At 31.2% G+C, this 23,341-nt stretch overlaps 1 protein-coding gene across 1 annotated transcript in view; it reads left to right on the top strand.

Annotated features, from left to right (window-relative positions):
• The first annotated feature begins 1,881 nt into the window (after positions 1-1,881).
• The window catches only part of LOC114334647 (uncharacterized), a 702,930-nt gene continuing 681,470 nt past the window's right edge, over positions 1,882-23,341 (top strand). Inside the window, exon 1 of the mRNA XM_028284740.2 lies at positions 1,882-1,977. Coding sequence (XP_028140541.1) covers positions 1,961-1,977 — 17 coding nt within the window. The 5' untranslated portion in view covers positions 1,882-1,960. The remainder of the gene's footprint in view (positions 1,978-23,341) is intronic.

Below are 23,341 nucleotides of genomic sequence, written 5' to 3'. Positions count from 1 at the left end.
TTGTTTCTCGTAAAGAGTGCCTTATAGTGCAATATCACGCAGCTTTGACACGCTCCATGTAGTACCGATGGTATCGACGATAAACTTTCATATATGCGACTGCGAATTGCTGATTGCGCTATAAGTTTCTTAAAATTTCGACAGATATGTTGAATTCACTTGGAGGCAGAATTGTCAGAAAAAATATAAAGACTCTCATTCACACTACTAAACATTATATTTGACCCAGTATAGACCACAAATCCAATATTTATTGCCTCCTAAGTAGTTCTTATAAACTAAGCTTCTTAAGAACTTGCGTGAAAACCTGTCGATTTCCCTTCTGTGAAACCCTTAAAATTTTCAATATATCTATAATTATCGAGGAAATAAATTTCCTGAATAAGAACTTTACCGAAGAAGTTCTAAACGGTCCACATTCCAACACCTGAGAGGCCTTAAAAAGTTTCTGTTCTTCTTACAGGAATATATACAATTACGCACCCCCAAAAACAGAAAACTTCACCAACCGTCAATTCTAACGCAATCATTTTTTTTTTCAACCACGAAAGACTCTTGCTCGTAGAGTTTACAGAACCTAGAGTGCATATCAACGAAAACTTGAGTAATAAAATTTTAAATAAGTTCCGTCTTTAAATAAGTGAAACGTCCAGGTAAACTGTCATAGGGTGTCATTCTTTTCGTAGGGCGAATATGGGGACCTATTGGGTTGTGATTATTAGGTTCTAAAACCAAAAACATTTAAGTAAAATTCTTGATTTTAGTGGGGACATTCCATTTTTAATTTAATTTTCCATTTCCAACAATCGTTTATTCAGATTATAGCGCCATCTCTCCATAATTCTAAAAAAATGTTCGAATAAAAGTTGCTTATTTTTACGTAAAGAATCCAAATCTGCAATAAAAATTTGGGGGTCATATTTAAGATTTTAAAGTAACCCCCCACCTACGTGGAGATCGTGATTGGTACCATTCGATAGATTTTTCAAAAACATTTTGAAAGTTTATTTTGCAGTTTTTCGATCTGATGTTCATTTTGCGAAATATCGCGGGATTTGTATTTAAAATTTTAAATTTACCCATCACCCCTCTCCGTAACGTTTAGTACCATTCGATAGATTTTTGAAAAATATTGAAGTCGTATTTTTTAGTTTTTCGATCTGACGTTCATTTCGCGAAATATTCGCTTTTATTTTGTGAAATTTTTGAGTCACCCATTTCCTTACGACCCGCTCAAATCGTCAGATTTTCGAAATATAAGGTTAGATTTTTTTTCGGGCCCCCCTTAACGAACTTAGCTGTGTTAAGAGCCAATTGACACAAAATCTCAAACAAAAGAAATGGAAGATATACAGCATCCATCTTTTAGTCTTGATTTATCTCCTTCCAATTATCACATTTTTGTGGTAATTTAAGTGGTAAGCATTTGTGGATATACTTGCCAATAAATATTTTCTGGACCACATTATATATTTCAATATAAGTTATATGTTATAACGTAACAAGAACGTTTTTATTATATTAGGAACTTGTTTTTTAAGTTTTGTTAATTCCAGCAAATTCCTTGTCTTCAAACATAACTTGCGTTTAGTATTTTTTATTTGCAATAGAAACAGCGGTGACAACAGTCGGATTTGCAACTAGTTAAACTTTATTATCAAATCTTCTAAAAGGACCGAAAGAGCATCGTAATGCAAATGTAATTGATTTCAATGTTCATAAAAAAAATAACTTGTGTATCAATGTGTAAGTATGACTCTGTATGTGGGCGAAACGAGTGGGGATAGGGGTAGCGGAAAGAAGATGAACAAGAAGGCATAGCGACGCCGACGTCGCGACGTCGACGACGTTGTTGTAGCGGGTCAGTCAGTGTGCCGACGTTTATCGACCGACTCGCGTCTCCATCCGGTCGAAAAAGTTCGACCACGCGGCTCGGACCAAATGAGGCCTCCATAGACACATGAACCTAAATATAAGGTAGGTTTTTTTGACAGTGACTAAAAATGAGGAATATCCTATTCCCCCAAAAAATTTTCCCGAGCGAGCGTATATTAAAGTTTAAATACCGCAAGTTTTAAAGTGTTGTAGAGTAAGGTTTGAAACATTTTTACAACTTTTATATGAACAGCTTTTATGTAACAAAATGTTAAAAATACTTGAAGACTACTTTTAAATCCATTTAACTGAGAACTTTCCATTTTGGATTTTTTATTGAACTAATGAGATTTCCCAAAAAGATACCGCAAATTTTTAATAGATATTTCACCAATAATATGAAGATAATTTTTTAAATAGATTCAAATACTTTTCATCTAGTATTTATGACAATAAATCACTATAAATTTTGTATACAAAATATTAATTCGGCCTACCGTAAAGGCTTACAAGTTTTCCGAGAAGAAAAAGCCGTAATTTTCTTATTAAGATTGTTATTAAAACCACAATATTATTAGATTAAATAACAGATTATATGACAGATTTTTTCTAGAGACTCAGTGAAATGCTACTGGGACCAATAACTTGGGGCACTAAACACGGGGCAAATGAGGCATCCATAGACACATGAACCTAAATATAAGGTAGGTTTTTGACAGTGACTAAAAATGAGGAATATTATATTCCCTCAAAAAATTTTTCCGAGCGAGCGTATTTTAAAGTTTGAAGATCGCAAATTTTAAAGTGTTGTAGAGTAACGTTTGAAATATTTTTACAACTTTTATATATGAACAGCTTTTATGTAGCAAGATGTTAAAAATAATTGAAAACTACTTTTAAATCCATTTAACTGAGAGCTTTCCATTTTGGATTTTATATCGAACTAATAAGAATTCCCAAAAAGATACCGCAAATTTTCAATGGAGATTTTACCATTAACATGAAGATAATTTTTTAAATAGAATCAAATACTTTTTAGCATTTGTGTTATCTAGTATTTATGAAAATAAATCACTATACAATTTCTATACAAAATATTAATTAGGCCTTTCGTAAAGGCTTACAAGGTTTCCGAGGAGAAAAAGCCCCAGTCTTCTTATTAAAAATGTTATTAAAACCACAATATTATTAGATTAAATAACATATTATATGACAGGTTTTTCCTAGAGAGTATATGAAATGCTACTGGGACTAACAACTTGCAATGCGTCTGACGAAAAACTATAAAAACTTGAAAATGAGAACACAAAAATTGTATTAAAAAACTATTTTTTCATCTTAAAATTTTCATTATAAAACATTTTCATTTCGGCAGATCGCGTACCTAGAATAATTATATTTTTTATGCTTTAATTGATTCGAAACACTATTAGAAATCATAATTTCACTATGAGTATATTTCCAAAGGTGTTTTATTACACAACTACACAATTTTAAATTTCGTTGCTACATATTATACCTCGGCAGCTATGCATTTCAGGAAAAAATTGTGAATTCAAAAATGTTTTGTAATTCGAAATATTATAAAAACTTATAATTTCCCTATTAGACCAGTGCGCATCTGAAAAAATATTAGGACGTTGAGAGGTGACTCATATTTTTTTTGCAGAAATTGCTTGAAAATAACTCATATAATAATATTTCAGTTATCCTCCCATTCAAAAAGGTCCGGAACATTGTTTAAATAATCAAAATGTCAAAAAATAAAGGAAAAATTCGATTTTTTTTGTTAGTTTTTTGATTACAACTTTAAAAGTATTCATTTCCGAGAAAAGTTGTACTGACATAAAAGTTGCGTAATTAAATTTTCTACAATATAGGATTAGTTAAATATTTCAAAAATTGCCACCCTTGTTGCAAAATAGCAAAAATTAGGAAAAAGACAAAAATAAAAAGAAGTATTCGCATTTTACGTTTTTCGACCATTTATGCTACATATAGGACCTTCATGTTTTACCCAGAAAAACTTTATGATATAATAAAACAATACTGTGAATTTCATTAAGATCGGTTTAATAGATTTTGCAAAATAAAATTTGCAATCAAGCATTCGCAAGAATAATTAATTTTTTCAAAATGTTGAGGACTGAAAATAAAGCAGACAGCAAGTTGAGTTTTTTTTACGTGTAGACGAATACTGTACCTATTTGCAATTTGCAAAATAAAAATCGGTTAACCGCCACGTCAGGAATTTTTTTAAATAAACAATAATTTTTGCGGATAGTTTGCTCTGATTGGGCATACCAATGACCTTTGATAATGATTGATAAATTTTAATTTTTAGTACATTTCGATATAAATAATAAATTTGTTTATTGCAAAATTAAAACACATACCCATATCCTTTGAAATACCACTTTTTTTAGCAAAAACTTTCTTTGTTCATTTATTTTAACTAATAGAATAAAAGTTTATTATTTTTAAACATATGCAATTTTTTAAACAATATTTTACAAACAATAATCAAATTAGTTTGATTTTTGTGAAAATAAAATATTAAAATACAACAAAATATAGAGTAAGAAAATCATATATTAGATAAAGATTGGAAGAAATTTTGATGGAAATCAACTTGTGTGAATCGAACACCGCTGTCCTGCGCGTAACACCAAAATTTATTGTTTATTTAAAAAAAATTCCTGGCGCCATAGTAGTTAATCGATTTTAATTTTGCGAATTAGTCCAGAGAAATAAGATTTTTCTCGTGACACATCCCCCTCCAGGCCGAAACCAAATTTTTTGAGTAGTATGGACATCTATATTATTAACCTATATGTTTCCTGTAGCCGATTTTGATGATATACATAGTTATAAACAAATGAAGATCAAAAAACGCTAAATTTTCGCTTTTTTCGTCTATTACCAAAAAGTTAAGCATTTTAAACAAATTTGAGTGTAAGAAACTCATAAATCGTATAAAAAAATTCAATATGGCATTCGCTGAATATGTCCATCCTTATTGGTTACTTAGAAAATTGCAAAATAAATCATAAATTTTGAGTTTTTAAAAATATTCATAACTTATGTAAAAATTAACTTAGAACCTTCTTATTACCCGGAATGCTGATACTTCTTGTACTTAAATTATATTTTAAATTTCAAAGCAATTGGTCAAATAGTTTAAAAGTTATTTAATTTGTTTATCCCAAATTCATTTTTTTTGCAACACTACAAGTCAGAAAATTATGAGGCTACAATCATACTTCGGACAGTTTATGAAAGAAGAACATTTATACTATTACCATTACTAAAAATAAATGACAAAAAATAATTTTAAACAGTGTAAAATTATTTTGAAAAAACATGTCGATTTTTTGCTTACTTATAAACAATTAGAATAACTTTTTAACCGTTACCTGTAGAAAAATTATTTTTTCATATTTAGAAAGACTGAATTTTTATACACATTTAGAAAGAAAAACAACTGTCCTAGGACAATTAGGGACAAAGTTAGCCCCCCCCCAATTTATTTAATACACATGTTTTTGCAAAATAATTTTGCAATATTTATAATTATTTTTTGTAATTTTTTTTAATTAAATTAATACTGTAAATTTCCTTCTTCCATAAACTATCCAAAGTATTACTGTAGCTTCATCAATTTCTGACTTACAGTGTTGCAAAAAAAATAAATTTGGGAAAAACAAATTAAATAACTTTTAAACTATTTGACCAATTTCTTCGAAATTTAGGGTATGAATTAAGCACCATAAGTCTCAGCATTCCGTGTAATAAGAAGTTTCTAAGTTAATTTTTACATAAGTTATAAATATTTATAAAACCTCAAAATTTATGATTTATTTTGCAATTTTCTAAGCAACCAGTAAGGATAGACATATTAAGCAAACGCCATATTGAAGTTTTTTACATCGTTTATGAGTTTCTTACTCTCAAATTTGTTTAAAATGACTATTTTCTTAGTAATAGACGAAAAAAGCGAAAATTTACTGTTTTTTGATCTTCATTTGTTTATAACTATGTATATCATCAAAATCGGCTGCAGGAAATATATATAGGTTATTATTATAGATGTCCTTATTACTCAAAAAATTTGGTTTCGGCCTGGAGGGGGTTGTGTCACCAATAGGCTATTTTTTTTCGTTATTTCTCTGAACTAAATACCAAAAATGAAAGGTACAGTATTCTTCTATATGGAGAAAATAATTCAACTTGCTATCTGCTTTATTTTCAGTCCTGCAACATTTTGAAAAAGTGAATTTTTTTTGCGAAAGCTGGATTGCAAAATTTATTTTGCAACATATTTTGAACCGATCCTAATCAAATTTATAGTATTGTTTGACATAAAGTTTTTGTGTGTAAAAGATGAAGGTCCTAACTGTAGCATAAATGTGTGAAAAACGTAAAATGTTTTTTCGCAATTAATGCTATTTTGCAACAAGGGTGACAATTCTTAAAAATTCTAACCAATCCTATATTGCAGGAAATGTAATTACGCAACTTTTATGTCAGTGCTACTTTTCTCGGAAGTGAATTCTTTGAAAGTTATAATCAAAAAACGAAGAAAAAAATCGAATTTTTCCTTCATTTTTTGACATTTCGATTATTTAAATAATGTTCCGGACCTTTCTGAGTGGGAGGATAACTCAATTATTATTATATGAGTTAATTCCAAGTAATGTCTGCAAAAAAATTTAAGTCACCTCTCAACGTCCATCTCAAAACATATGCGCCCTGGACTATATGAGTATATTTCCAAAGGTATTTTATAAACAAATATACAATTTTCATTTTCGTTGCTACATATTATATCTCGGCAGATATGCATTTTAGAAAAATATTGTGAATTCAAAAATGTTTTGTAATTAAATTTACTGCAATAGAATTAAAATGACTACGACAGAATTAATTGCAAATTAAAAAAAAATAATTATTATTATTGCCAAAGTAGTAAAAATCTTTAAAAATGGTCAAAAAGCAATATTTTTTAAGAATATTTTTCAGTTAAGCGCCACATAGAACCTTCGAACATTTATACTGGCAAGCTATTTAATAAAAAAAAAACACTGCACAGAATTTCAGCATAATCAATTGGGTAGATTTCTCAATAAGAGTTGGCTAAAAAGTGCTGGAAAAAAAGTTGTTAATTTTCAAAATTATGCACTCATTTCAAGGGCATTTAACTTTTGAAATAAAATATGAATAATTAACATCCATTGAACAGGAGAGGCTAGGGATTTTTTAAACAACTGTGCAATTTTTAAGCTCATAAATAAATATAATAACTTTTTCAATTCTCAATTAGCATTTTGTTTCTAAACTGATATCGACCACGTGACTCAGAGCAAATGAGGCCTCCATATACATATTATGAACCTAAATAAGGTAGGTTTTTTGACAGTGACTGAAAAAAACGGGATATCTTATCGCATGTTGGTTGCTTTCCTCTAAAAAATTTTTCCAAGCAAGTATACTCAAGTTTTAAAATGTTTTAGGGTAAGTTTGGAAATATTTTCACAACTTTTAATTGAACAGATTTTATGTAACATATTAACTTCTTTTAAATGTCTGCTAATTGCGTTTTCTTATTTTGGATTTTACATTGAACTAATAAGATTTGTCAAAAAGATACTTAGTATTTCGAAAGAGACTTTACCATTAAAAATGTCTAAAATACTAAAAATTGACGAGAGGCCTAGGGCATAGGTAAGGATATCAATTTCAGCCGACTTAAAAATGAAAAATCACACGTTCAAAATTTTTTTTAATTGGGGTTCCATGAGTTAACACTTTCAAATATAACAATTTTAAAAGCGCTTAATTACGTTTAAATGAATATTCTCTTGCAAAATTATGTCATGTTTATTATTTGTGGTTCGTTCAGTTATAACCTCAATGTTAATAATTATATATTGCAGTAGTTTTTATCAATCAAAGTCAAGTAATTTTTAGTTTTAAATTTTTTAAATATTTCGATTTTGAATAAAAGTTATTCTGTTTAAAAATATCACAAGGAAAAAAATTCCTGTACTGGCTGTATACCATAAATCACAAAAAATAAAAACTTTATATTGTAAAAGGTATATTTAAAATCCCTAAAAAGGTTGATGTCATGTGATGCCAGGGGTTAATCTGGAAATATTTTTAACATCCTTTAAAATCAGATAACATAATGTAACCCCAATTGTTTAATATCAATTTAAGGGTTTTTACCCGTACATTTTGGTGGCTTAAAGCATGAAAACCTGTGAAAATACTGATGATGGAATATTGATTCCGAAAACGTTTTGTTGTGATACAGCCCTTTTTAGGGATTTTAAATATACCTTTTACAAGATGAGGTTTTTATTTTTTATTCTGTTTGTTTACTTACCAACTTACAAAGTGTACAATTGTTTAAAAAATTTCATAGGCTCTCCTCTTCAATAATTAGGTAGAATTTTATTTGAAAGCTTGACTGTTCTTTTATATGCAATAAAAAATTCTAAAAATTTTTTGTTGGCTGTGCAATTGTACATATTTTTCAAAACTAATATATTTTTATTAAATTTAAATTGCAAAATAATTTGGGGAAAACTAATTGAGCGAATGTGCTTAAATTTTATATAATGTTTTTCATATTAAACAGATTATCTGGGTAAATTTTGAAAGTTTTAAGTGGCTTTTAATATCTGAAAAAGATTATTGAAAAACATTAAGAGGATCGGTACCTATTATCGGCTGCAATGCTATTCAAATGGGGATTCATTTTTTTCGAATCCTGAGAAAACTAATAAGTATTTTTGAAAAATTTAAACGCAAAATGAAAGATCACGTTATTAGCGAGGGCCGAAAGTCCCTGAGAACTTCTATAATGTTTATTTTAATAAGTTACAGGGGTGAAAAACTAAGAGAAAATTTAGTGTGATTTTTAATTTCAAATATGTCATTCAAAATAAAAATTTTATTTATTCTAAGGGACTTTCGGCCCTCGGTAATAATTTAGTCTTTCATTCTGCGTTTAAATTTTTCAAAAATATTTATTAGTTTTTTCAGGATTTGAAAAAAATAAACACAATGCCGTGGTAATATTTTCCAAATCTATCTTTGTCTTACAACGCACTAAGCCGAATATAATATTGTCAGCATATATTGTCAGTCAGACACTGACAATCAGTGACAATTTTAAATATTTGACATTGCATCGGGAATATGTTGAGTTATTGATTAAATATTATTAAAATATAGTGTATTTGATAAATAATTGATTTAAGACGTGAACTTAATAAAAAGTTATTTATTGTGTATTATTTGTGGAAGATCCAAGCAGAGAATACATCAGGAAAATATATTCTGTGATCCAAGTATTTTGTTGTTAAAGATGTTCAAAATTGGAAGCGTTCCATAACAATATATTATTAAAAAATCACTTTAACACTTTTCCTCTTTTCTCGATTGAGTATTAGTCTTTGATGTACAAATAAATTATTACAATCACTGAATACATAGTTAGTGAAAAATTATCACATTTATTAACTGAATTAATAATTTCCAATTATAAAAATAACAGTTATCCAAGAACATTCAAAACCCATCTCTTTAAATTAATGATGACATTTTCAAGTAAAATGACATTCTAATAATGTTTACATATCCATACCAGTGTGAATTTTACTACGCGTAATTTGCCGTGTAAAGACAGAAAAAGTAGGGATACACGTAAAATATTTGCGAATTATGTACCCATAGCCTTAATGTTAGATCCATTCTTCATTAATTTTGCAATATTAATAATTTATTGGTTTTCTTGTACATTATGTTGTATTGTGTGTTGAGTAATTGTCTTGTTACTAAGTAAAGTCGGAGTCATTTTTAAACATTGAAGATTATGTCGGATAGGCGTATTAGATTTATATTTTATATTAAACAATTTCAGATATTTCAGGTGTTTCGGTTTTATCTCCATATTTAACCATAATAAATACTTTGCTTCCTGTGTTTATGAGATCATCATTCATTTATTTATTTCATGCAATAATCTAGTTAGTCATTATATAAAAAAGAATAGGTCTGCTTTAAGTTTGATGCAAACCAAATCGATTTTTAGAAACTTTACTTACTGTTATAGTTTTTTTATTTTCCATTATAAATAAGGGAAAATTTTAGTTTCTATTATTTAGATTTTTCCATTCTGTTTAATGTTTTCAGAGACTTGCCATTATTTCGTCTATTTCCGTTTGAGCAGAAATAATTCTCTACTATAAGCACTTTCTTCTCAGTTTTGAGAATCATTTTCACTACGGTTTTAATACTAGAGCAGTGTTAATAGCTATGACAGATAAAGCCAAACAAATAAATATTGTATGTATTGCGTCTGCAATTATTTCACAGCCAGCCGTCTAAATTTTGCTACTGTTTATTTTGGCGAATACCGTACCTTGCAGTACTCATATTCTCGTTTTTTTTCTAGCTAAATAATCTATCTGATAGTGATGTGATAAATGGACTTTCTATAATTATCTCTTTTGAAAACACGCGTTACCAATCGCATATCCTGCAATTCCAGCATGCTATCTCTAGCATCATCACATTTCCAAAGATAATTTATTTCTTTATATCCTATTTATGTATATCTTCAACAATAAACTAATTTAACAAAAATATTGAGCAAATCTATTTAACTTCTGTAGTATTTTTCTGTATAAAAATAGTTAACACCCAATAAAAAAATATTTAAAAAATACTTTTGCAGATTTTAAACTATGTTCAGAACATAAAACCGGTACAATGAAATAAAAAAAATCATTGTTTGTTATTTCATCGTAAAGCTTTTGTATTTTGTACTTCTTTGTATTAAAAGAACAGCTGTTTTTATTATTAATATTTTGCTAATTTAATTATGAATACCGTTTGTTTTAAAAGTAACGCATATATAAAATTAACTATTTGTCAATTCTTCAAGACCTTAAAATTTGTCGTTCTATATTTTTAAATATACAGGTTTGACCACTCAAAAGAGACCTGCTATTGGACAAAATTCATTGTATTTTGTGAAAATGCTAAAATATTAACTTTATTAACATAAAATATTAACATCAAAACGAAATTTGTGACATCAATAGAAAACTTTATTAAATATACCGTAAACAGAATAAAGTAAATTTTAAATTAATAAATTCCTAATTTATGTTTACTGATCAGCTGTAATTATTTAATGCAACTATAGATTATTTGCATAGCTATACACTATTCGTCGTCTTAACTTTTCGAATGAAATAGGAATTTTAATCAATCCTCTGACATAATTACAAGAAGACAAGACAGTGATATGACTCTCGGCATATTATAAAACTTCCGCAGTTAGTTAGGATGCCATTAAAGAAAAGCGGACTTGCTTAGAAAGAAATAGGTCATAAGAATTTAATGTGTAACAAGATCTGAGACAGGGATTTCCAAGGTCTACAGTGCATCTTTGGAAACAATAAATTGTATGGAGGTGCAAGATAAGACAATACAGTAAGTTTTCAAAAATGAAGATAGTTTAACTTTTTTAAGAATAAACAACAGAGAGATTCAGGAGAGCATCAAAAGAACAACTTAGGAAGCAAAATATTCTGGACTGAGCAGTCAAGTAAAACAAAAGAAAAAAGTTTACAGAAATAAATAATTTAATTTTCAAATCTTTATGTAACTTTCTTATATCTAATAGTTTATAACTTTTAAAACAACTTTGCATTTTAGATAGAAGACTAAAATGTTCTTGGATCAAATACTCCAAGCAATTAAAGAATTTACATTTCGTTCAAATTTCTCGAAAACTTACAAAATACTCTAAAGACCTTCTGCAATATATATCTATTTTATAAACAAAATTCATCAGTATTAAATTAGACCACTTCATCATCATCCGAGCATACATATTTTATCACTTGTATCAGAATGCGAAAACACAACCATACTTCATTTTAGTTCATTCCATTCCTATTCACTATTCACCATTTAAGATTCAATTGAAAAGTACTTATTATAGTTTACGTGCATCAGTATAACTAGTTTATGGTGCAGTGCCAAGTTTTGCTCTTAGGCCAGTCAAACTATGTACCTATATCCTGTTATAGCTGAAAATATTTTAGAAAGTTCAGAAAATAGATTTACGTACAATAGGGTTTAGAGGAAGTAAGAGAGTCTTTATGGAGAATTTTAGAGCTAAGAAACATTCCACATAAAATAATTTCGATTATAAAGTCACTGTACACTGAGGCGACGTGCAGCGTGAGACACAATGGGATCAACAGTGACGAATTTGACGTACTTGCTGGAGTCAGACAGGGATGCGTGCTTTCTCCGTTTCTGTTTAACATAGCTCTAGACTATGTTCTCTCCAAACTAGACTTCGACACAAAAGGGATACGATGGACGTTAACCACACGCCTAAGTGATCTGGAATATGCCGACGATATCTGCCTGTTAGGACAAAGGTTCCAGGATGTGGCCGACCAATTGGAAACACTATCCACTGAGGCAAATAAAATAGGTTTAAAAATCAATATTAGTAAAACCAAATCCATGAGAATAAACGCAAGGAACAACAAGCTATTTAATATTGACAACATGCAGATTGAAAATGTGGAAAACTTCACGTACCTTGGAAGTGCCATAACAGAAAGCGGAGGTACAGAAAACGATATTCGTATAAGGATACGAAAAGCTCAACAAGCATTCAGCATGCTTAACCCTGGTTGGAGGTCTGGGGAATATACTACAAGGACAAAGATCCGAATATTCCAGTCAAATGTTATATCTGTTCTACTCTATGGATGTGAAACCTGGAAAGTGACAAAATCCCTTACAGACAAATTGCAGGTCTTTGTTAATAAATGTCTACGAAGAATTGTGCGTATTTTCTGGCCAAACACCATCAGAAACGAAGATCTGCTACACCTGACCCAACAAAATAGGGTAGAAAATGAAATAAAATCCAGAAAGTGGGGGTGGATAGGTCACACACTCCGAAAAGATAGTTCCAGTATTGCAAAAACTGCCCTAGAGTGAAATCCCCAAGGAAAAAGAAAAAGAGGTCGCCCAGCACAAACTTGGAGAAGATCCATCATGGACGAGGTAAGAAGTCAAGGAAAGTCTTGGAATGAGGTGAAGGCCCTAGCGCAAAATAGAACCCGATGGCGCGTTTTCACTGAAGCTCTATGCTCCACTTAGGAGTTCAAGAACATTATATATAAGAAAGTCTTTGAAAACACCTACAATGTTGGCAAAAAATTAGTGAATGTAATATGAAATCGTAGAAATGACGTTTTATTCGACGAAGACGTAAAAATAGATATACAGCAAACTCGTAAAAAAGATTAAGCAAGCCAAATAGTGAGAACTCATGTAAATAAATAGAAGACATCAAAAAAAAAACACGACAATTTCAATTTTCACAAGAAACTTAAATATCCCAGCAAACAGACCGACGTGTTAATGACGTGAATTTTGGGTACATTTGTCACCAATATACGTAAATTTCTTACGTGAATTTTACGTGAAAATTTGGTTGGAATGTCAAATTGAAAATACGTCTTTAAATTACGTGAATAACTCGTCTTCAATAGACGTGTTATCTACCTTAAATAGCAATAAAATGTTTCGGGAAATTCACGTTGCAAACACGTGTCGATTAACGTATCTTTTAGGGAACGTATATATTAGTTTTCACGTGAAAGATACGTCCTCGGTTCACGTAAATAATTCGACCACAATTAACTTACGAATCACGTAACTATTATCCTCATATGATATAAATAAAACAAGGATATAAAGTATTAACAATGTATGTATTTATTTAGTACAATTTAGAAACTTTAAAACATTTGTCTTGTATAATTATTATACAAGATAATGCACCAAAAATGGTACCGACTACCGACACATTAAAAAAGATGCAAACACAGCACAGGTCACTTTTTATTTCGAGGAGGACACTTCTTGTTTTTTTCTAATTGCACTTCCACCCTCAAGCAGTGAGGTAAACGTTAATACGAAAGACATTATTATAAATAAACCCGCCTAAAATAAAACGAGGGAAAGAAAGCTCTTCACGTTTCACTTTTTGTTGTAGTTGTGAGAAATGTGAAATGTGATATGTAATATGTGATGGAAATGTGAGAAGCTGATATTAGAGGTTATGATCATCGATTCTAAAAATCGATTATGTTTAAATTACAGTTAAACTATTCTACTTCCTTTAAATTAGTATTACATATTTTTTTTGTTTTTAAATTTCTTCTACTATTAACTAATTGGTCTTACTAAAAATCTATTTAAATACCAGAATAATAATATAAAAAAATAATCCTATCGAAACGTATTATTCGATAAATCGATTAATTTAGTTTTCGAACCAACTATGTTAGTCACGTGATGGTATTTAAAGGAGAAAGGAGTGGTAGTACGTCATCACCGCGCGCGATTTGAAAATTAGACTCAACATTATTTTAGCTCCTGTGATATTTTTAAAGAAAAAAATAGCAAAAATAGCTTTAAATCAAGGTTGGATTGAAATAGTTATGCTAAATGATTTTAAAAGTAAAATCATAAATTTTTGTTTAAATATTGGTATTATTTACATTACTTTTACGTGAAATACATCTAATTATTCGACGCCCATAAAATACAGTGAGTAAAATTCAAGCGATACGTATTTAAAAATGTTGTAAAATTTTGTTTTCCAAATATTTCTCAAAATTTAGCCAAAGGAAGTTATTTCTGTTTCGTGATTATTACGTGAAATAAACGTACCTTTGCGATGTAACCGACATTCACACCTACTATACAAAACATGTACTATATTCGTCATTATGATTTTATATTATTCTAATGTAAAACATGTATAAAGGAAGCACTAATATAGAGGTGAATGATTTGGCAGTGAAATACGTTTTTTTCCCGTCATAAATCACCGAGTTACGTATTCGTTGAAATTTGCCGTAAATTTAACGTAATCATCACGTAACTGGTCACAAGTCTGTTTGCTGGGATACCTCCGCAATTAACAAACTTAAAAATGGTCAAGTACTTGAAAAGGCAGACGGAAAAATTTGTGATAACGCAGATTTATATTTATATTATCAGATAGAGAAAATTAATAGTGAACTGATTTAATTAATAATCTTAGACACACGGACCATACTATTATCTTATGCCACAGCCTCCAGGGCCTCCAAGAGTTATTGGATTGCGTAAACATAACAGGAAGAGAAACGGATCTAAAAATGAAAGCGTCAAAGGCAATCTTACTACAATGATTCCCTACAGATATATCAACAAAACTTTGAGAGAGTTACTCACTTTAAACTGGAATGCTACATTACAGACCAAGTAGATCCAAGTAAAGAGACCAAATGCAGAATTAAAGTGTACCTACCTCGCACAACATTTTGTTAAAGTGAAATAAATTTTTCGGCAACTATCGCTTAAACTTAAAATTACGTCAAAGTATGATCAAATGCTATATTTGTTCAGTGTTGTTACATGGCTGCAAAACCTGGACCCTGAAGGCTGATACCATTAATGACCTAGAGACATTTTAGATGCTTGAGTGGTAGAATAGAGGCATGAATGTTCAGAATACCCTGGATAGCGATCCAGACTAAGGAAGCTGTGTTAAATAGAGGAAATACCATTCGTGAGTTGTTGAAAACTATTAAAATAACAAAAAAGATATACCTAAGTGTCAAAGTCATACTTTTATTTTATTTATTCTTGGATATTTCCTGACAGGCATGGGACAACAATTCTTCACCAAAAATGATGTATTACCCAGAGGTCTTCCAGCGCTCATTTAATACGTTCAATTTGTTTATCCCCCACTCTGCATACTTTTTGAATCAACAGTTTTATTCTCTTAATATTTTTGCTTAAAAATGATAGCTAGTATAATTATATTTTGCTTAAAATTGAAGTTCTCAAATTTATGTCATTGCATCGCAAATTCGATTTGTAGGAATTTGCGATGCATTTTTGGAAATTATTCTGGTTTAAGGTTTATTTTTCGGGTGTAACTACAACGACATGTATGCAAAAAATTATTTTGCATCGCTGATTACAATTGTTGAGTTTAGTGAGATGAATGTAGTATACCTTTTTTAAGTAAAAATAATAGGGGAATAAAAGTTTTGATTCAAAAACTATGTAGAGTGGGTAATAAAAAAATTGAACGTATTGAATCAGCGCGTGAAAGTCGTATGTGGCGCCCTCTGGGTAATATATAATTTCTAGTGGAGAATTTAGATTTCTCGTCCCAAAAAACCCCCGCTTGCCAAATTTCGCGTTGTTATCCCATGCTTGTCAGGAAATAATCAAGAATAAATAAAATAAAAGTTTAACTTTGACACCCTGTATTTCGATTATTATCAACTTTCGTACTAAACTAAGTTAGGTTAAATCCACCCATTTTAACCTCAGGAATCTAAGGTTAAGCTATGGCCCATTCGTTACCAAACACCCTGTATATAGGAACTATAAAAAGATATAACGTTAAAATACAGCATTTCTACAAACATGAATTTGGTGGGAAAGATATTACCACTGCAATCAAGTGAAATCTTCAGGAGGACATGTAACCCGGGCCCCAGAACCGAATATGATAAAAATAATTTTAATAGCGCAGCCAGTGGGAATAAGAGGATGGCACAGAACAAAGCTTAGTTGGATAGACAGCGTAACACAGGATGCTTAGAAGATCGGTGCTGCCAAATGGAAAAGCCAAGTAAGGAACACAGTAGAATGATGCAGAAAGCCTGAACAGGTCAAGGCTCTTTAACGGCTGTAGTACTGTGATGGTGATGTTTAAGTAAATTATTATTCAAAATTTCTTTTTAGGAAATTTGTTGAAGAAAACAAGCATTTTTTCTGGACAAGTACCCCTGCCGAAATTGATTTAATGATTACGATTATAAGTGAAATTTAATAAAAAAATTTCCTCTTGGTAAAAGGTATATTAGTTTAAAAAGCCCTAAAGGGCTACAAACATATAAACAAAACGTTTTCGCTCTGCAACAAGAGCATCATCAGCGTTACAATAACATGGCGAGCCAACCAAAAAATACAAAGGTCAAAGCCTTTAAAAAAACAGACAAAAGTCTTATATAAATGAATACATCGAAAAATCCAAAGGATGGATAAAAATTCCTAAGGATACGGCCCTAGGGCAACATATGACTCCCAAGAGGTTGCCTGCCACCTCTTATAACATAATGACCTAGTTACCTTTTGACCCACTTACCACGTGTGGGAGTCATATGTTGCCCTAGGGCCGTATCCTTAGGAATTTTTATCCATCCCTTGGATTTTTCGATGTATTCATTTATATAAGACTTTTGTCTGTTTTTTTAAAGGCTTTGACCTTTGTATTTTTTGGTTGGCTCACCATGTTCTTGTAACACTGATGATGCTCTTGTTACAGAGCGAAAACGTTTTGTTTATATGTTTGTAGCCCTTTAGGGCGTCTTCAACTAATATACCTTTTACCAAGAGGAAAATTTTTTATTAAATTTTACTTGTAATTAATGGTATGCAAACTACAGGAAGTTCTTCCTTGTGGATGATTACGATTATGTTGCTCCATATTAGTCAACGTAAGCTATTTTATAAAGTGTTAAAGTTAATAATATCTCCCCCTGTCTCTATTCTATTGTAATTCGTATTTTATCCTTAAATATTTGTTATGTAAGATAGCTGGCCTACAGATATTGTTTTATTGCTTACGCGGCAACTTTACCTTCTAGTAGGTAGCAAGAAGGAGCAGATCTATCAATCTGCATTTGTATTGTGTCGGAGGCAATACGTTTCAATTAATTGCTAAGTCGATTGTCGATTGTCGATTGCTGGGCGGTTGCTAGTGCAGGTTGGTGGGAACGCGGTTGTATTTACGCCTCGACTCGAGTAGGTACTCTTTGTAATTTGCATTCCAATGCTGGTGGTACCTAAGCGAGCCAGCTGGTAGTCCGGTTAAAATATATTGGCGTATAAACTAATTATTGTTGCAGGTTGTATACAGAGCCTATTTTACTTCAAATTAGGCCCGAGGCACTACACACCTTTTGGGGCCCTAAATATAATTTCTTTCTTTCTTTCTTTCTTTCTTTCTTTCTTTCTTTCTTTCTTTCTTTCTTTCTCCCCTTCTTTGTACCCGATCAGGGTGTCGGATTTGGGATCGCTATTTTAATTTACATTCACCCATCTCTTCCATTCTTTTCTGTTTCCCCCATTATTTTTAATACCTCGAGTGATTTTTCTTTAACTTTTCCCGCCTCTACTATTTGTTGTATCCATTTTTTTCTTGGTCTGCCTCTTTTTCTTTTTGCAATGTTCCTTGCTTCGTGGATTCTTCTCGTAATTCTGTTGGGTTGCATCCTCATCAAATGCCCATACCAATTCATTTGTCTCTTTTTTAGTTTATTCATTATTGGTTCTTGGTTGGCCATTCTCCTAATAGTCTCGTTGCTTAATCTATCACATTTTGTCTTTCCAACTATCCTTCTTAAATGTCTCATCTCCATTGCATTTATTCTGCTCTTATATTTTTCCAGAATTGTCCAGTTTTTACTTGCGTAGAACACAGTCGGTATCACTATTGTGTTATATATGTTTATTTTTGTCTCTCTTGCAAGTTCTCTTTTCCCCAGTATTGGGGCTAAGGCATAGTATAACTTGTTTGATTTCTTTGCTCTATTTGTTATTTCCCAGTCTATTTTTCGTCGTTAGTAATGATACTTCCGAGGTATTCGTAAGTTGTAACTATTTCCAGTTCTGAGTTTTTGCATTTTATCTTTATTTCATTATCTTCTTTGCCGTTGATTATCATTATCTTACATTTTCCTCGTTTAATTCCATTTTTAGCTCTTCTATTTCCTCTACCCATATATCCATTACTTTCTACATTTTGTTCTCGGAATCTGCTATTAGTACTATGTCGACCGCATACATTAAGGACTCTATTGTTACCGGTTGTAATCTATGGTATCCTATTATTGTCTGTAGTTGGTTGGTTCTTGCTCTAGTTTTTCTTATTAATTCATTCATTACGATTATGAATAGCAAAGGGCTGAGACTATCTCCTTGTTTAGTACCTCTATTCAAATTAAATTCTTCTGATCGTTCCCCTGCTATTTGTACTCTTTCTTTTACCTCTTTGTAAGTACTTTCTATAATTTTTATCAATCTGTTTGGTACATTTATTTTCCTCAAGCATTCCCCTACAATTTGCCTTTCTATCGTGTCAAATGCTGCTCTTAGGTCTATGAATGCTAATACCAGTTTTCCCCCCGTGTCTAATATAATTTAACAATAGTAATAATAATACTGCACCAGAAATTTAAATTTTTATGAACAATAAATAAAATGTATACCTATTTAAACAATCAAACATTGTTTAATTATAATTCTTATTGTTATCATTTATCATTTCCTGTTCGTAAAATAAAATAATTTTGAAAATCTATTTTGATATTGTAATAAAAAATTTTTGATGATATTTCCGGGCCCCGTTAAAATACGGGCCCGAGGCAGGTGCCTTACCTACGGGCCTAGTGGTAAAATAGGCCCTGGTTGTATATTAAATTTTTATATAGTAGGTACTTTTGTGAGCACACATTCTGATACTAGCGACTAGAAGTCTACAAAAGCATATTTTGAGGTGTTAGATAGAGAAAGTGAAGTTACTTGAAGGAGAATAGTCAATATAAACTACAAGGGAACGAGTTTTTACAACAAAAAAAAAAGAAAAAGAAAAAAGTGATCATGAAACAAAAAATGGAGAAAATAATTTTAACTATAGAGGTATGCCAGAAAGAAAAGAATAAAAAACAAAAATCAAAATAGAAAACTTTATAAAAAATGAATCAGGGATAAAAACAAAAACAAACCGATCAAAAAGAATACAAAATAATATGTTCATTGAATTTAAAAATTTTGAAGAGAAATTAAAAGTACTGAAGTCCAAAGATAAATTAATACGGTATAAACGGCACCGAGTATATAAAACAAAGTCACAGTTTTCCATGCGCAAATAACGGCAATTCATCACTGCGTGAAAGAAATAGAAAGGCAGGAAAGAACTTTCCGTTCAGTTGCCATCTTCACAGATAGTCAGGCAGCGCTTAAGGCACTCAGTTCTGTAGAGGTCAATTTTAGGCTAGTATGGGATTGTGTGTGTGCCTTAAATAAACTAGGAGACCGTAACAAGGTTACGGTAGTCTGGGTACCGGGGTACCAGGGTCAAAAGGGCAATGAAAAAGCAGATGAAATGGCCTTGTTTGGCCATTCGTTGGACCGGAACCCTTCTGCGGCGTTGCAACGGCAGTGACAAGAACGGCTACAAGAAAGTGGGCAGCTCACAAATCTTTGGAATGATGAAGGAATTCACCAGGATAAAAACAGGCGAAACAGTTCATTACAGAACATTCGCCAAAATTTACGGCTGACTTAATAAGCAAAGACAGGAAAACAGTCAAAGCCATAGTAGGTCTGCTAACAGGGCACTGTAAGCTGAATAGGCACTTAAAGCTGATGTGATAGTCAGATGATTACCTGTGCCGATTCTGTCAACTGGACGAAGAAACATCAGAGCACATTCTATGTCAGTGTGACAGTCTGGCAAATGTCCGGTTCTTTGCATTAGGAGAAGAAAATCCAACGGCAAATAGCTACATGGAAGGTTCAGTCTCGAAGCTATTAGACTTTTTAAAAAGGGTCAGGCTAGAGAATGTTATCTAGGATGAGAGGACCACAATACATCTGAAAAGGCCGCAGTGGAATAGGCCAGACGGCCACCTCTTTAAATCTATATAAAACAATGTGACCTGACACTAAAAGAGATAGAAAAACTAGGAAAACTTAGGAAGAAAACTGCAAACGAAAGAGCAAATGAGAAAAGGACAAAAATCGGTTATGCAGGGGCGTAACAGAGGCCCCCGCAGCATGATGCTTGCGGGGGGGCCCAATATGTCAGAGGCCCCATCTTGTCGTCTACTATATGTAAAAATGTGTTATTGTTATATTATTTTACGCATACATACGCAACGTTTTTTAAGCAATGCAGCATTGAAAATGAAGTTGCCCATCAACGTATCGTATGTATGTATTGTATGTATTAATAAAATTTTAGATATATTACCTGATAGTAGTGTACGAAGAAAGTTGTCCATCTCATAGAATAATACTATGTAATAATGTAGTCGTTTATTAATTTTCTTTCTATTTTATTCTACATCAATATAGATGAAAAATGTAAGTTGTCATAATTCCTGCTTGAATACACTAATAGCCCAGTAAATGATCGTTTTGGAGTGTAATTATCAGCGTCACGACGTATTTGCTTGGCAATTTGGATTTAGATTCTACTTATCCTAAACTTCAAAGTGGGACTTGTGCCGTTGGTCGCTTTGACTTGGTGGGTGAAAGTCACCCCTTCTCGGGGGTAAAAAACATACGTGTAAAATAAGTCCGAAAATTGATAAATTGACTCATCATAACTTTTGTTCTATAGAGCTTCTTTATCTAAGTCAATACTTTTCAAGTTACTTGCGAGTGAAAATTTTTATTTTTCAACAAAAAAACCACGTATTCAGGAGGGTTTTTCGCAAATAACTCAAAAACAACTCAAATCAACAAAAGATAAGTATATTATCGAATTAAATATTATCGAAAAATTATCGAAAAAATATTTTTAGCAATAATGTAGCTTATAAAAAAACAAACAAAAAATGGTGTACCTATTCATGAAGTCAATCGACACAGTAAAAGCAAAGTTGTAGCTCATGAAAAAGTGTTCTTATTCGTTCAATTTCAAATCGAATATTTCAACGTGAAATAACCAACAAGCGAAACATTTTCGGGGAAAACTCATTGAAGCTTTTTTTAATGTTTAGCTTTATTTTTATTTTTTATAGCATTTTATAGCAAGCTTCTAGCATCAAAACTAAGCAAGTTACGCTCAAAATAAAGTTGGTCAATTTTTATGCTAAAAAAAAACATGAAAATCTCCCCCTACGGGGATCGGTTCAAAGTTCTTATTTTTGACAAAAGTTAGTTTAATAGTAAAAAAGTTTTTTTATTTTAGAAAAATGCTCTTTTCAAAATAATTTAAAAAGTATTAGCAAGGGCGGATCCAGAGAGCTGCCCCTCGAGGATTTAAAATAATATAAATTTAAATATTTGCAGTTAAAATGTTTTTAGTTTCAAACACATATCCCTCTTGCTACGAGAAAAAATGTTTTTAGCTTTGTACTGAACAGTATTAAAGGTTGTGATGAACGAGGTAAAGTGTAAGGTAACCTAAGCTATGCATGTATCATAAAAAAGTTCATGGCTCCCCCCGAAAATTGATAGTGATATGTAAAAATGAGACGAGTGAATATAAATATGATAATAGAAACAGAAAAAACTCCATTTGAGGACAACAAACAAGGAGAAGACTATTTTAAAAATGGCTACAGGGAATGTAAGAGGCATAAGCGGAAAAGAAGTAGAACTGGAGAAAAAAATATAAGATAATAAAATTGAGGTAGTAGCTATAACAGAAACAACAAGAAAGGTAGAGGAACAACGATATTAGAAAACGGAACTTAACTAATATACAGTGGATTAAAGAGAAAAATTGAGCTCAGGCAGGGGTAGCATGCATGGTAAAAAAGGATCATCAATAAAGTTAGGAATTGGATATATTTCAATGAGTGTGTACTTAGAGTAGAAATAGGGATGTCCACAAAGGAAGCAATTACAAACATAATTATGTGTTATGGACCTGATGAAGATGTAACAAAAAACAAAAATGTTGAGTCCTGAGAAAATCTTCAAGAAATAGTAAATGATTGTACAGCGAAAATAGTAATTACAGGAGATAAGAATGCTAGAATGGAAAAAGAACTAGAAACGTGGAACGATGTTGTAGAACCATACGCAGAGAGGGAACTTCAAATATAATGGAAAACTATCACTTGAATTCTGTTTAAACAATAATATGATGACCATGAATACACATTTCCAGCACAACAATATACATAAGATCACAAGTAAAGTCATATCAAAAAACGAACAATCAATTATTGACTATACTATAGTGCAAACAACAAAAAGAGCTAAATAAGAGACGTAAAGGAGAGAAGAAACTATGAAATAGAGAGTGATCACTACCTACTAGAAACTACATTTAACAGCAAAGGAATAGAAATTACAAAGCAGAGAAGACAAAAATGAGAATCAGATGTAAGGAGAAATGAACAAAGAAGGATAAATGAGAGAAATAGATAAAAGAAGAATAGGGAAAATTTAGAAGTAAGAGGAAAGAAAAACGGACACCAGGTTGGAATAAGGAGGTAAAAACCGGAATAAAAAAAAAAAGAAAAAATTGTGGAAAGAATATCGACATTATGGTTATGAGACTATTTTCTTGTGGCATCTTAACGCAATATAC

The sequence above is a fragment of the Diabrotica virgifera genome, chromosome 7, assembly GCF_917563875.1.
Source record: "Diabrotica virgifera virgifera chromosome 7, PGI_DIABVI_V3a".
Classification (NCBI taxonomy): Eukaryota; Metazoa; Arthropoda; class Insecta; order Coleoptera; family Chrysomelidae; genus Diabrotica; species Diabrotica virgifera.
This window is presented reverse-complemented; position numbering and strand designations above follow the sequence as displayed.